This window comes from Pelobates fuscus, chromosome 9 (assembly GCF_036172605.1).
Source record: "Pelobates fuscus isolate aPelFus1 chromosome 9, aPelFus1.pri, whole genome shotgun sequence".
NCBI lineage: Eukaryota > Metazoa > Chordata > Amphibia > Anura > Pelobatidae > Pelobates > Pelobates fuscus.
The window spans coordinates 53,184,300-53,197,408 of NC_086325.1; the positions used below are offsets into that span (position 1 = coordinate 53,184,300).

Here is a 13,109-nt window from a genome sequence, read left to right on the forward strand (position 1 = left end):
CAGGAGAAAGAAACAGCATGAGTGGAACAATGCCGCAGTCTTTTAAAGAAGAATTCTAAACACTACAATCAGCACAGCTCAGTGTAGAGGTTGTGACGCTACAAGTCTATGAGTGCTGCTTAGTGTTATCATTAAATAATTTGAGAAACAGAACACAATAAAAACAAACCTTTCCTATTGGTTTTAGCGTCACAGGACAGAGCTTTCCGCAGTCAGTGCAACGGAAGTGCCTCTAGTGGCTGCCAGTATTACAGCCACTAAAGGGTGGATTTAACCCTGTAGTGTTAACAGGAACTGATTTACATTGCAGGGACAAAAGGACAGGGACTGCAGATGACGTGGTCATCTGGTTGACTTTATATTTTGTTCCCCCCCACCAGAATGGCAGAGAAATGAGCAGTAAGACCATAGGGGTATGATCTATACACTTAAACTGCTTCATTATAAGTAACTGTACTCATGACCTCGAACTCCATTTTTCCCATAAGGCTAAGAAAATAGGGAGTTGACAAGAGAAGGAAGGGATGGGCGTAGAGATTTAACCAACTCTTTTTGACAAGTTTTACTCATTTCTGGGAGGGGGAAGGAGGGGGAGAAGAGGGGGAAATTCTACTGGTCCTCACTACAAAAAAAACATACAATTGTTTTACTCACAGCCTGATGTAAAGCATAGTTTTTGACAATTACATGTTTACATAAGAGCAGAGATCAAACGTCCTGGAGAAACCTTGTACTGCAACATGCCAGAAGCTGTGAGTATCCTCCAGGGAATACTTGGTTATATCTTTGCAAGTGGCCGTCTTGTCATGAGTATTGAGCAACAACTGGGAGATGGGCACTTGTAAAAAGTAGAGTTCGTACTCTATGTGCCATTACCCCTTCCAAGGAGACAATACCACTTTAAGCTGCCTCTTACTATAGTGTAAAATAAAAAGCCATAACTGGGTCACTATATGTGGCATTCATCAAGCATCACATAGATACATACAATCATTAAACAAAATACAGCAAAGGAAAAAAAAATAATCAAAAATACTAAGTTCTTAAATCTGCGTTTCATAAAAAAAACAAAAAAAAAACGGGCATTACATTTATAATGCAAATTTCTCCGTAATGTAACAATTCAATTAGCTTAAATAATAGCACAGAACTACAGCTGGTTGGATTCAATAGAACCCTGGAGATTAAAGCATATAGTAAATGTTCCTCCAGCCCTATCATAGCATTGGCGTTGCAGGAAAGCACAAGCACAAACTATGAAAACAAAAGGAAGCATTGAAGGAACACCTGCAAAAATCTCTGATCCTTGCTTACAAAGGTTTTTCTGTTTCTAACTGACTGGCTTCATCTGTCCCCCCGCGCTATAAATCACTAACCTTCTCTATTCAATGAAATGCCTGCCACTTTCACTGCACAAACACTTAAACAAAACTGTTATCCTTCCCCCCCCCCCCCCCTCCACAGTTCCGACTTCACTGCTGACTATTAGTTCTAGACAACAAATCAGGATCCACAATGTTACAAGACACAGGCTTTTCAATAAACCGTGTTGAGCACTGCCAAAGGAGAAAAAACAAAAAAAAAGGGGAAAAAAGCACTATGTATTTCACAGCATATTCTTGACAGGCAAAAAAAAAAAAAAAGGCTTTGTTGTGAGAGTCTGCACTGTTCAAGACTAACTAGCTAAACAAGATTTCTAGTGCTCACGAATTACCAATTGGCAAAATTGCTACAAATATGTGACATTTTCACAGGAGAGAATACAGCATAACAAGGCCGTCCAAGTAATACCCGTAAAGGAAGGAACACAGCCTTGTAATCAGAGCACAAGAGAGACGATCACATATTAGGCGAGCAATCGGAACAACGTATGTAGTGCGGAGATCTGAATGACAGATTTGCAGCGATCAGTAACTATCACAATGCGCAATAACATTACTTTTACTTACACACCGCTTGTAATTTATTATTGCTAGTTTAGTTATCCTATCCAATTTAGGGGTTGCACACAAAAGGGACGAGAAGAGGGAGGGGGGGGGGACATTTGTTTTTAGAGTGGATAGAAATAAATTGAAGGCCTATCTTTTTCTAATCAAGCCAGATTTCACCTGTTCATTGTACTCAATGCTGACTCTGCATAATCAATAATCTTTGTGAAGTGCTATGGATAAAGGCTCAGTATAACTAATGTAGAAAACAAATCAATACGGTTTACAGAAGCATTATTAACAAAACAATGAATTGCAATACACGCATAGATAGTGTATACCAGCCCCGTTTCTGACCACAATCCCTTGTCAAGCAAATCTTTAAACAGGAGCAATTTTTTTTATTTATTTTTTAATTGTGCATATGTTTTGGTGTGGTTCACATGGTAGTCATTTAACTGAACTATACAATGCACAGCCAAAAACACAATCAAAACAGGTACTGATGCGCTTTTCCTGCTTTTCTTTATACTGTATGGTAAAGTAAACCGTTCAATTAGATCACAGCACATTAGGAGTCTCTAAGCCAGGCTGATAAAGACATTCTAATAGGGATCGACTGATAGTTTTTCCAGAACCCAATGCCAATACAGATTATCTGTCGTGTTTCGGGGAGATTGCCAATAACCAGAGCAAATATTCTGTACATTTGAAGTTTTGAAAAAGCAACACAATTTCTACACAAATCTGGCATTACCTGAACATGCAGACAGCAATCACACTCCTATCACTCTCAGTCAGCCTGCGCATGCCGCAATCACCAATGGGAGTTTGCTTGCTGACAGCTCTCATCATTGTTTGGTTGTTGATTAACATACTGGGCTGGGTGACAGAGTGATACAGTAGATTATTCACTGTCTAAGGGGTGACGTGATGCTCATGCATCTATGGAGAATTGTCATACTAATGTAGGCAAGCTTAAATCACTCCTACATTAGTGCTGTATCACGCATGCATGGCATAAGCTTATACAATACAAGATAGTCAACGATGGGAAATAGCCACATATATTTAAAGGGACACTACAGTCACCAAAACAACTTCAACTTAATGAAGCAGTTTTGCTGTTTAGATTGTGCCTCTGAAGTTTTAATGCTCAATTTTCTGCCATTTAGGAGTTAAATAACTTGTTTCTGTCCATGCATCCCTAGCCACACCTCCCATGAGTGTTACCAACACTGGTGTTACAAAAACATGGTTTCACTTCCAATCAGATACAACTTACTTTAATGAGATAAGAGAGTAGGAGATACGAAATTCTAAATTAAACAGAATTTGCAATAAAGGATGTGTAAACATTAGATAACTCTTTATAGGAAGAGTTTAGGACGGCTGTGTGGATCACATGCAGGGAGGTGTCACTATAGCTGCATAAACAAAGTGATTTACCTCCTCAATAACAGATTTGAGCACCTAAACTGCATGGACATGATCTATACAACAAAACGGTTTCATTAAGCTAAAGTTGTTTTGGTGACTATAGTGTCCCTTTTAAGAGACACTCCAGGCACCCAGACCACTTCTGCCAATTGGAGTGGTCTGGGTGCCAACTCCCAACACCCTTAACCCTGCAAGTGTAATTATTGCAGTTTTTATAAACTGCAAAAATTATCTTGCAGGGTTAAGTCTTCCTCTAGTGGCTGTCTATCAGACAGCCACTAGAGGGACTTCAGTGTTCTTAGAACACGAAAAGTGTTTTCAGCGACACTGGACGTCCTCACGCTATGTAGGACCTCCAGCATCGCTGAAAACCCCATAGGAAAGCACTGAATAATGCTTTCCTATGGTGAGGTCTAATGCGCGTGTGCGGCCATTACCGCGCATGTGTGGCCATTACCGCACATGTGTGGCCATTACCGCACATGTGCATTAGGTCTCCCCCACCGGCTCACGTCGGCGGGGGAGGGAAGTGGGCGGAGCCTGACCAAGCACCGAGGGACATCGGCGCTGGACTCCGGTAATTTACTGAAGGGGTTTTAACCCCTTCAGCAACTTGAGATGGGAGGTGGGAGGGGCACTGTGGGGTCCTGCAGTGCCAGGAAAACAAATAGGTTTTCCTGGCACTGGAGAGTCCCTTTAACTTGCAACTGTAAAATAAGTCATGAGGTCACTGGCAGAAGAAGGTTAGCAACAACTCCATATAAGCCTTGTCACTTGAGAACACCCTACGCAGTTTTTTGTTTTTCTTACTTGATCAAATGCAGTCTAAACTTAGGAAATTCATCTCCTATGATGTAGGTAAGAAAACAGACAGAAGTCGCTAAAAAGACACTCCAGACCCCTAAAGGACTTTAGCTTGACAAAATGCTATAGGTGTGAAGCACATGTCCTCTTTTACATTGTAACCTGGTTACACCCCCCTGGCTGTCAATCAGGCAAACAGTTTTATTATTTGGGAGGGGATAATAGGGGACCCCTCTGTCTACAGGTGCGCTGCCTACATTTTCTTCATATATTATATTTCCTGTGGTGTGTTATCGCTGACCCTCATTCTGATTTTTCTCTTAATCAGTTTTATTACTTCCTGGTTGTTTAGGTCAGTGAAGCTTTACTCAAGAAACACTTGTCAAGAGCCAGAGCAAGCGTGCGTACACACACACACACACACTTTCTTTTCTATGGCATTGGAAGTCTACTACCATCAGCTCTATATAACTGTTCAGGAGAACGTGAAGATAAATCTTACCAACATCTACTTTGCTGTTCACTCTGTTAAAGAACTGTGACAAGAAAAAGCTGGAAGGTCAAAAAAAATACAGGTGTGTATTTCCCATTCTAGAGCTAGTTTTAGCAAATTCATTAGAATGCAGTTTGATTGACATGTGGGGGGAAAAAGTTGAGGTCCATTTCTTTGCAGTGGCTGTCTACACAACACAAGAAGCAGGACGCACTTCCTATAAGAACTGTCTAGCCACCAATTTGTACATTATCAAACACTGCTGCATAACACTTGGATACATCAAGCAGCGATGTCACTCCATGCATTTACTCATTGGTTTTGAAACAACATGAGTAAATATAAGGCTGGAGCGACTGACTAGCTCCGACTTTCAGCTTTTGGAAGTTTATCACGGGTCATAGAAAATTCAGGGAAAACTATATTTAAATGCGAGAAACCAGACAAAGCAATAATTAGAAGGATGCATAAAATAAATTGCAGAGTTCTGAACTATTATCATCCATTATGTTACTTTTCTTTCATGGTATTATCCACAGCAACAGACTGATGTAATGTCCCTGAGCGTCTGACTGCAGAGTACACAGTCATGAAATGTAAGCATACACAATGGGGGAATATACTCATTCATCACATGCAGGGCCATCTGGGAACTGGCAATACAATTACAAAGAAAGCATTAAAATAAAATAAATACATAAAAAAAACACTAAACAGTATTTTAAGAGTATGAGTTATAATCTGTCTTGTTGCATTAGGACCAATAGACGGGAAAAAAAGGCGAAAGAATACACATTTACTCAATTTTTTTCACAAGCATAATTTCTGTAATAAACAAAGCATTAGGAGGAAAACAACCCCTAATCCTAACATGACAGCTTGCACTTTACATTTAGAACACGTGTTTCCTGATCATAGCAGAACTCTCACAATCTACCCAAACCACAATCTAAACTTGTTAATGGCCTTGGTGGTTTTGTTTCCATTGGCAATGCATCAGATATTTGAGCAGTATTTTATTTTATCTTTATTTTGCTGTTATACAACAGCAGGGTTTAAAATTTCTGTTCTTCCACTAGACCCCAGCAAGTAGAAATTAATCTCTGGTTATTGAGACATTAAACCTTTAGACATGCAGTGATGAGTAACTTTTAGGAATGCTAGTGGAGCGAGTCTCGAGTCCTACTGTACAGGCATACCCCGCTTTACATACACTCACTTTACATACACTCGCGAGTACAGACATACCCGTGAGTGTACTTAAAAGGTGCCTCACGAGTACAGACATTCCTGCGCCTTTTCGGTTTGCGAGTGAATAGGAAATGGAAGGTTCTATTCTCGCCGGAGCAGCTCAGTTCAATGTCATTGGGGCAAGAACCTTTCACATCTTCTGACATGGCACAGGTTAATCATCTCAAATTTATAATGTCTACTCCTAACTGAACACACACACATACATATATATATATTTATTGCCCATACATTGTCCATATTCTGCAATTGGCTGCCATTCAGCAAAAGGGTTTACACCCTGCCATTTTCTATAACTATGATTTAGCAGCTTAGCCTCAATTCTGAGGATTCAAAGTTAAACCATAAATGCTTAAAGCGATGAAGAGGTGTTTCTAAAAAAAAAAAAAAAAAAAAAGTGTGCAAATTAGCACTGTATTGACAGAAAATGGCCCAATGGGCAGATTTGTTTTACTTTTACTCCCAGTTTAAGGTTGTCAGATGAGTAAAACATTAAAGATAAATGATACAATCTGGAATAAGATTTTTTATTTTTTTATTTTTTTTATTTTTTTACAGTTTGTTTTAACTGAATAAAAGCCCACTGGAAATCACTAAATAAATAATTGGAAACCTGCAGTTGCAGTATCAGTTATGCCTGTAAATTACTATTGCATTGCAGTGCATGCGGAAGTGAAAAGAGGTATTGCTTCACTTTAAGTACATTTTTGTTTTACATTCATACTCTGGTCCCATTGTTTACTTAAAAGTGATGTATGCCTGTATATATAAAAAATACAAATAAAAAATGACATACTCCAGACACAAAAAGCACATCAGCAAGCTGAAGTGTTCTTTAAAAAGTGACACTGTTGGCACCATAACTGCTTCACCCAATTGAAATGGCTATAGTGTCTGGAGACCCCTCGTTTCATTCAGTAAACCGTTTTTAATGTTTGGGCCAGAAGCCCATCTTCTCAGTGCTGCTTGGGCTAATGAAGAAGAATTAACTTGCGCAGCAATGTTAGGCTGTGATTGACAGTGTCAGCTGACTGCTTTTAGATTCACAATGGTCACAAATGCTTAGACCAGGGGTAGGCAACCTTCAGCTCTACAGATGTTTTGGACTACATCTCCCATAATGCTTTTACAGCCATATTGCTGGCAAAGCATCAAGGGAGATGTAGTCCACAACATCTGTAGAGCCGAAGGTTGCCTACCCCTGGCTTAGACCAACATGATTACCAGAGCACTTTGCAATATATGTAGCGGCCGTGGCCTACCAAATGTCAAGATTTAGTTTTTCCATCAATTTTTAGATTGCAATTGTCATTCAGTGGCCACCAAAGAATTTGACAAGTCACAAAACATTACCCAGCAACTTTATTCCCTGACCGTCTAATAAAATAAATAATATAAAAAAGAAGAAATCTGCCTGGAATATGTTGTAAACAAAGCACTAAAGGATAGACTCATTACGGATAAGCCCTTCTGATCGACTCCTATAGAAATATATCATCTTGCTCCGAAACCGTATACGCAAGAACGTTTCTAGAGCGTTAACTGAAAATAGGAGTCAGGACATAATGAAAGAGCAAGCTGAACTGAAAGAGAAAAGCCATTTGTCTTGGTCAACCAGGAAGATACAGCACAAGGTTATTCACATCAACAATTCAGCACAGTTCATCAGCAAAAACCTGTTCGAGGAAGAGATGTTTATTTAGCTAGGCACATAACTGATCTATGGGGACTGCTGTTTCTTGGCACAAGGCGGCACAGACACGGAAATTATAAAAAGTCTAGAGGAATGTGGTTATGCAATCTGATTTTTACATTAGGTCCACGGTAGAAGCAAGTGGTACAGTAATAAATAACTATTTAGCCGAGCAAAAAAATGGAATACAGGAGGAAAATGTTGCACGAAGTATACTATATGAATTTTAACAATTTCCCACTCCCAGCAGGAAACAATCTGAATTGACACTTATGTAGGTTTAGAATTCTAATTCAAATATCATGGCTACTATAGGATTCCAAATATATACACTAAAATGGGCACAAATGACTGGTGGCATACAGACTGGATGAAAGTCCCAAAAGATGTCGTCACACCATATTAAAGAAACCATCACTGCCATGATTTCAGAGATATTACCTTTTCTGCTTATTGAGAAAATATTCAGTGGAATCATACGGATTTTATTGTCATTTCTATGCTGTAAAATTTCCAAAATGCTCACAAAAGATAAAAAAAATAAAATAAAATAAAAACATAACAACAACAAAACGCTGAGACTGCAAATATTGGCGTGTGTTTCCTTTCCCAGACAGATCATCACAAACAACAAAGGTCAATTGTGCTACACAATGGTTCAAGCACACACCTATCAGCAAAGTGTCAAAGTGAAAAGTTTTTTTTCCTCCTTGCGGATTGCGGTTAAAGGGACAATTTAGCCCCTTTTTATCCTGTCCAATGTTTAGTGAAAATACTGATGAGAAAGGGCACTCAATGGGCCAGAAACTGCAATAGGAAGACAATGAAAAAACAACTTTATTTATTTTAGGGCCAGTGTCTTCAAATACTAAATAATCCACCATCTCAAGAATTAGCAAAGGTAATATTTAGAAGGGGGTTGAGCTGCATTACTTTTAAAGCAACACTTTAACCCCCAACTCGACAAATGAGTGTTTCATAAAAGGTAAAATCTTCATGGAATACTCATTTTGACTGTTGGAATTTCACTGAATTCATATACAAATTCTGAAAAGGTCCCCAGACTGAAAGAGTGCCGCTTTAAGATACTTACAATGCATGTCGTCTGGGAAAAAAAAAAGGATGATTATTGGAGAGCCACAAACACTTTAGAACAAGGGTAGCCAAACTATGCCTGTTTAAAACTAAAGTTCCAGTAATGCTTTGGATTTTTAGCCTCTTCCGCCTTACAGGGACACTATAGGCCAGGGGTCCTCAAACTCCGCCCCCAGATGTTGCTGAACTACAACTCCCATGATTCTCTGGCTATCTATGTAATTCAAAGAATCATGGGAGTTTTAGTTCAGCAACATCTGGAGGGCCACAGTTTGAGAACCCCTGCTATAGGCAATAAGACAACTTTAGCTTAGTGAAGCAGTTTTGGTATCCTGATCATGCCCATGCAGTCTTACTGTTCAATTCTTTCATTAGGAGTTAAATCACTTTGTTTATACAGCCCTAGTTACAACTCTCTGAATGTGACTTGCACAGCCTTCCTAAACATTTCCTGTAAAGAGAAATCTAATGTTTACACTTAATTTATAGCACAGTCTGTTTAATTTAGAATTCCTTATCGTCTGCTCTTTTTAATAACCTACTATAAACCCTGCAGGAGCCTCTCGTGTGTAAGTAAAGCTCAATTTACAGAGAAAATGAAACGTCTAAAGTAAGTTACCATCTGATTGAAAATTAAACCTTGATGTAGGCTGTGTGAGTCACAACCAGGGGAGATGTGGCTAGCACTGAATAAACAGAAACAAAAGTCATTTTACACATGAATGGTAAAGAATTGAGCGGTTAGACTGCAGGGCCATTATCTAAACACCAAAACTGCTTCATCAACCTAAATTTATTTTGGTGCCTATAGTATACCTTTAAGACAATCTTCAGGCAGACATGTTCAAGATCACCTCCAGTTAAAACTAGTTTAAAACAAGCGCTCTAATAAAGAAATTGATGCAGATAAATGCCTTTTATGTGAAGATCTAACTCTTGTACGGATTTCGAGGGCTAGCCATCATAGAGCAAAATAAAAATAAATGAGGAATATGCGGCCATTTGTCTGTTCATTTTGGGCCAGGATGTCATCATAAAAGTTGTGAATAGTTGTGATCATGGAAAAGAAGATTTGGCTGCCTTATACCATTACAATTATCTGAAATTCTGGGAACCATCCTATACAATAAGCTTTTTACACTTCGTTCCAACTTCTACCAAGTTCCAACAATTTTAAATCACAAATGTGGTTGAATTAAAAATGCCCTACCTGATGACAACCTAAGGAAAAGATAAATTAGCCCTGGTACTGCCACAAAGCTGCGATGAAGCAATATCAGCTACTTATACAGAGCAAACCATCTCAAATTATATTCTATTCTGAAATCAAACAGCAGCCAAACTTTAACTGAAAAATGAATGACAAAATGCTTGCTTGTCTAACCTAACACGACCAACGGCAAACCACACGTCAAATTTCTTCTTGCACTAATTTTATTGTTGCAAGGAAAGTCCATTTAAATATATGTGTGTGGCATCTTACCAACTTTGTGCAGAAAATAGAGTATGAAAAGAACAAGACATGGTGGCTGACAGAAAATGGATATATTACCTCCAACCACAAAGCTTAGACATGTCCATGAGACACTTTGTTACTCTAAAATGGACATTGATCCATTTTCTCCAATGGAACATCCTAGACTTTCTAGAAAATATTTAAAAAAAAAAATGTTTGGAAGGGTCTGAACAAACATCCAATTATAAAATGTTTTGAGACACCATGGCTGCATTTCTTTTGCCACGCAAAATATTCTCCAACCCTTAAAAGGCATGCTATAGCGCTGGGAATACAAATGTGCCTGCGAGTGTTTGAATGGCGAGTTTTACTTGCCACTAAAGCAAAACACTGGAAAGCATATGAGCATGAGCGTTAAAGGCCACACTGCGCCAATCGAATGCTTTCTAGGAGAGTGATTTGATCACGTGAACTTGTTTTACTCAGTTGTAGGAGGGGAAGAGCGTCTGGTGGCTGTCTGGAAACACTGCAGTTTCTACATGGATACGTTGCAGGGTTTAAAAAAATCACAGATTTATTGCTCTCAGACCACTTGAGATGAATGACAATTAACATTCAACACCTGCAGAGCTGCAGAAGCCTTAAACCCTGCTTCACAGAAGACCAGGGCAAACAGATGCAAAACGGTTTGTCCCATTACCAGGAAATTGCACCAGAGTACTCCCCACCATCACAACCAATATTGTGTGCTGTAGTAGTAATAATGAATGGAATAACCCTTTAAATTAGGTTAGAATACTGCACTGGGTTTGTCACATTAGATTTATCCACATACATATTACTTTATTTATTCTAGACACACATTTGGATTTTATGTAGGTTCATATTCAATACCTATGATTAGTTAGTAAATGAATGTCTGAGATTCGTTTTTTTAGGCTAATCTGGATGGCAATGGTTGTCCGAGAATGCTGGAGTGGGCTAGCCAAGCTCTCTCAAGGTTTAACTGTAAAGGAAGATCAGCCAGAATATCACAATAAGCCTTAATGTTCTAAACTGTTCGGGTAACAGCTATAAGAGTATAATAGAATCAGGCTCTCTGCAGGTATTATCCCTAACCATGGTGACTGCAGGGAGGTGGGGAGGTGGGCTAGGCCCTTATCATCTAAGCACCAAAGTACTGCGACATATCTTAGGAGGCTACATACAAAATTTACATCTTATGACCTAGATATTTGTTAAGCAGGTATTTTAAGAAAATAAAGACTCAGTGTTGATAGTATATACCTAACATTATTGCAGTATTAATTTATGAATATATAAACACAATTACTTTTCTGTAGCTTATACAGCAGTGTTCAGGAGGGGAAAAAAAACTCAACAAATGCAGTATTAACTGAACAGCTTTCTCTATATAAGACTGCTCCTGTATCATGGATACAAAGGACAAAAAAAGGCAATATATTGAAATTAGACATTTCTAAACACCCATGAAATGTTCTTACCAAGCCGTATGACTGGGAAAAAGCATACTTTGTGAGATCTTCAAATATCTGCTTTCTGCTGTGCACTTCTTGCTTCAGAGCAAATCGCAGATTTCTCATGTCCTGGGTGAATAAACCACACACATTATTAAATAAATTCTACAACAGAGAGAGGTTCAGCAAAATTAGATCTGACTGTTTCTAGGGAACTTGAACAAAGGTGTAACATTCGAAAAGTAGATTCGCAAGTCACAGCCTAGCCTCGCGTTGCATGAAGCAGAGCGATTCACAGATTAGCTTGAATAGACTGATTTAAAGCATGCAAGCAAGTCTAGTAGAGTCCAAAAGACTATTAAGTATTAAGTTATGGTCCTTTCACAAAATACAAAAGAGCACTATGCACTGGAGAAAGATATACAACCTCCAGCTCAGAATTCAAAGTATGGATACATAACTCTTTTTAAGGAGGGATGCTTTATATAAAATGATTGCACAGAGAAGCAGTGATTTTTAATGAAGCCAATTTATTTGCCACAGTCATCCCAAATAATGGAACTTGTGATCACTATACAAAAAGATTATATCAATTTCTACAAACCTACACAAAATAAATACTTTGCTATACTCAGGGACGGACTGAGAACTCACAGGGCCCTCGGGCAATAGAGGATCAAGGGCCCCCTCCTGATGCAAGGTCTTTGTGCGCTCTCACACAGATATTACGTGCACGCTGCCCAGCATGCATAATGGCTGTGTGAGAATGCCTCCGAACAGGGCCAGATTAACAGTTAAGGGCTCTTTACCCTGTCTCTCTTTACCCTGTCCATTCTTTCTTTCTGTCCCAGCAGGGAGAAGGAACCAAAACCCGTGATCACGCGCACCAAATCCTGCGAATCCCGCGATGTCCAAGAGACTGCGAAAACGTAGATGAGGTCACTGCACATTCGTCTGCATGCTCACGATCTCTTGGCCCCCAGTGAATCCCAGAGCGCCGCTCAGGACCGCGGTGTTCAAAGATCCAGAGATCCTGAGCGGCGCTCGGGGATTCACTCGGGGCCACAACAGATAGATTTGGCAAATTAACTGTGCGGCCGTATTAAACCGGAAAGCGAGCCGCAAACGGCCCACCGGCCGGAATTTGGACATGACTGCTGTATGTCAATGTGCTGAGTTAGAATGAATTGGTCTTGTTTTACCTATTGTACTAGGTTGCAGAATATGTTGGTGCTATACAAGTTATTGTAATAATTACGATTGTTTGTGTAAGGAGGCTGTATGTGGTATTACATGTGTGGGGAAGCTGCTTGTGGGATTGTGTGCATACAATCAGGCTCCTTGTAGATTTGCGTGTGTGGATGGAACTGTTTACAGTGTAGTATGTGAGTGGAGTTAGAATTAATCATTTGTCTTGTGTTGCAGAGTGTGTGTGGGTTGGGACTGTTGTATGTGTGTTTGTGGGAATGGG

General features: G+C 39.3%; 1 protein-coding gene across 1 annotated transcript in view; it reads right to left on the bottom strand.

Moving 5' to 3' along the window:
• Nucleotides 1-13,109, bottom strand: part of MTM1 (myotubularin 1) — an 86,847-nt gene that overhangs the window by 28,647 nt on the left and 45,091 nt on the right. The window contains exon 6 of the mRNA XM_063431974.1: nucleotides 11,666-11,767. Coding sequence (XP_063288044.1) covers nucleotides 11,666-11,767 — 102 coding nt within the window. The remainder of the gene's footprint in view (nucleotides 1-11,665; nucleotides 11,768-13,109) is intronic.